General features: G+C 36.2%; 1 protein-coding gene across 1 annotated transcript in view; it reads right to left on the bottom strand.

Moving 5' to 3' along the window:
• CD96 (CD96 molecule) overlaps positions 1 to 3,308 on the bottom strand; it is a 182,276-nt gene that overhangs the window by 98,523 nt on the left and 80,445 nt on the right. Inside the window, exon 7 of the mRNA XM_006895355.1 lies at positions 428 to 616. Coding sequence (XP_006895417.1) covers positions 428 to 616 — 189 coding nt within the window. The remainder of the gene's footprint in view (positions 1 to 427; positions 617 to 3,308) is intronic.

Below are 3,308 nucleotides of genomic sequence, written 5' to 3'. Positions count from 1 at the left end.
TTTTTTAAAAATAAAATTTTTATTTTATATAGGTTGACTTACAAAATTCGTATAGATTGTTTTCCACAAAATTTTAGGGCTTTTAAAATGTCTCTTAATAATCACTAGTAGTATTACTTTTCATTATATGTAGATTGGTAAATGCACAAATTAATGAGTAGTTATAATGAACAATATTTTAATTAAAAATAGTTTATATTCAACGAAGTCTTTACCGAGTCTTAAGAACAAATAACTATTTGAAGGTATTTTTTTTCTTTAGAATCTCATTTGTTTAAAAAGAAAGTTTTGCTAACTTAAATTTTAGCAAGTAAGAGTTATATATAAAATATTGTGGGGATAGTAAGCATTCCATTTGTTTCAGTTAGGTATATTCTAAACTTAGGATAGTCTAGGCTAAACTTCTTGACCTTAATAGAAAACTCACCCAAAGAAAATGAGATCTTTTCAGATGAGATATTCAGCAATTTTTTCCCAGGGACTGGAAATAGAGCCATACACCAGATGGTCAGGTTGTCAGACTGGGCTAGGTCATTTATGTGCACCCTTCTCAAAACAGACTTCACTTCTAAATATCGGTCTTTCATTTTTCTTTCTTCATTAGTAATGTGCATTCCTGAAAGAATAGAAAGTGCTTAAGTCACTGTCTTTTTTCATATATAAACTATACAGTGATGCTACATCAAGCTTGGAGACATTTCATGTAAAGTCCAGGTGCTCTAGTGTTGGGCTGCTAAGAGGTCAGTGCTTTAAATTCCCCAGATGCTCTGCAGGAGAAAGTTGAACAATCTTCTGTTAAGATTTACTGTCTCAGAAATCCAATGGAGGGTCAACATACATTAGAGACACTCAATTGCAGTGGTTTTAATTTTGCTTTGGAGCCTAAAATGATCAAACTGCAGTTCTTGTGGTGGTGGTGGTGTTATATACCATTGAGTTGACTATGACTCACAGGGACCCAAGGAACAATGAGTTTGAAGTTTCCCTATCCTTTGCTATCCTCATCATCTCTGACACATTTGAGTCCACTGCTACAATCACTGTGTCAATCTATATCACTGGGGCCTTCTATGTTTTTAATTATTTGTTCTGCTAAAATTAGTAGCAGACTAGTTATGAGACTTCTGGAGTCAACATAGTTTCAAATGCTTAACCAGCTATATAAGTCCATGATTTCTAATATTAACAGCTCCATCCATGATTTAGTTCCCCCATTCCTCTATGGCCCTTGGGTTCAGTGGTTTGCTAGAAAGTCCTACAGAGAGAGACTTAGACATGTCAGGGGAATGACTCATGTGACCGTATGTATGCAAGTCCAGTTTTGCAGAAACTAGTTAGCAATGGGCCAGGCTAGAAGCAGCTTAAAACTTAGTTCACAGGCTTGGGACTACTGTAACTGCGTTAATTTTCACACACTAACACAGTGTGGAAAGTGCTCTCTTATACTGGGTTTACAGCTGTTAATGATTTGCAAGACCATGTATTTGTAGTTAAGATTGTTGTTATATGCTGTTGAGTCGCCTGTGACTCATAGTGACTCTATGAACAGTAACTCTGAACACTATCCTATCCTGAGTCACTCTCATCATCTCTGACACATCTGCTCCTATTACCCTAGTCACTGTGTCAATCCATCTCATCCAGAGTTTTCCTCTCCTGCATTGTCCCTCCTCTCTTCCAAGTATCATGTCCTTCTCCAAGGGCTGGTTCCTCCTGGCAACATGCCCAACAAGCTACAAAACAGAGCTACAAAATCCTTGCCTCTCAAGAACAAGTTGGTTGCACCCTCTCCAAGACAAACTTGTTTGTTCTCTTGGCAGTTCATGGTATGTTCTATACTCTTCTCCAGCACCAAAACTCAAAGGTATCTGAGCTTGGGGGTAGATAAAGTAACAAATGGAAAAGCTAGAGTTCTGACACTATACTCTCTTTCATTTACCTTCCACCCTTCTAAGAATGATGTCTTTTTCCAAGGAATAGCCTTTTCTAGCAATACTCCCAAAATATAAGAGAAGAAGGTTTGCCATCTTTGCCTCCAAGAGGCATTCTGTCTACATTCCCCCCTCCTAGACATATTTATTTGTTCTATTGGCAATCTATGGGATATTCAACACTCTTCTCCAACATTACATCTCAAAGGCATCAGTTCTTCTTCTGTTATCATTATGTATCCAACTCTCAGATATATAACAAGTGATGCCTGTGTGTTGTTGTTGTTAGGTGTTGTTGAGTTCAGAGTAACTCATAGCAACCCTTGAACAAAAGGTCAGAAACCTATTAGAGTATTATGGAAAAACTATTCTCAAACAAATATGAAAACCTAGAGGAAATGGACAAATACTTAGAAATGCACAACCTACCTAAACTGACACAAACCAAAATTGAACATCTGAACAGACCCATTACAAAAGAAGAAATTGAAAAGGTAATACAACTTCCAACCAAAAAAAGCCTTGGACCAGATGGTTTTACAAGTGAATTTTATCAAACATTCAGAGAAGAACTGTCACCAATTCTATGTAAATTATTTCAGAAAATAGAAAAAGATGGAATTCTCCCAGTCTCATTCTATGAAACAAACATATCCTTGATACCAAAGCCAGGAAAGAACATCACCAAAATAGAAAACTATAGGTCAATATCTCTCATGAACATAGGTGCAAAAATCCTGAATAAAATACTTGCCAATAGAATTCAATGATAGATCAAAGAAATAATTCACTATGACCAAGTGGGATTCATAACAGGTATGCAAGGATGGTTCAACATAAGGAAAACAATTAATGTAATTCATCACATTAACAAAGCAAAAATCAAGAACCACATGATCCTATCAACTGATGCACAAAAGGCCTTTGACAAAATTCAACACCCTTTCCTGATTAAAACATCCAACAAAATAGGATTAGAGGGGAATTTCTTCAACATAGTAAAAAGTATTTATGGAAACCCAAGAGCCAACATTGTTTTCAATGGAGAGAGATTAAAGGCATTCCCTTTAAGAACAGGAACTAGGCAAGGATGCCCACTATCACCTCTCTTATTCAGTACTGTATTGGAAGTCTTAGCGATAGCAATAAGATAAGAGAAGGGAATAAAAGGTATCCAAATTGGCAAAAAGGAGGTAAAATTATCTCTCTATGCAGACGATATGATAGTATACTTAGAAAACCCTAAAGACTCAGCAAGAAAACTATTGGACTCAGTGGACCAATTCAGCAAAGTAGCAGGATACAAGATCAACATACAAAAATCAGTTGGATTTCTCTACAGTGACAAAAAGAGTTCAGAGCTAGAGCTCAGAAAAA

Source organism: Elephantulus edwardii, unplaced genomic scaffold (assembly GCF_000299155.1).
Source record: "Elephantulus edwardii isolate Elephantulus edwardi_28Jun2011 unplaced genomic scaffold, EleEdw1.0 scaffold00165, whole genome shotgun sequence".
NCBI classification, from domain to species: domain Eukaryota; kingdom Metazoa; phylum Chordata; class Mammalia; order Macroscelidea; family Macroscelididae; genus Elephantulus; species Elephantulus edwardii.
Note: the sequence above shows the minus strand (reverse complement) of the source record. Positions and strands in the feature narration are given on the sequence as shown.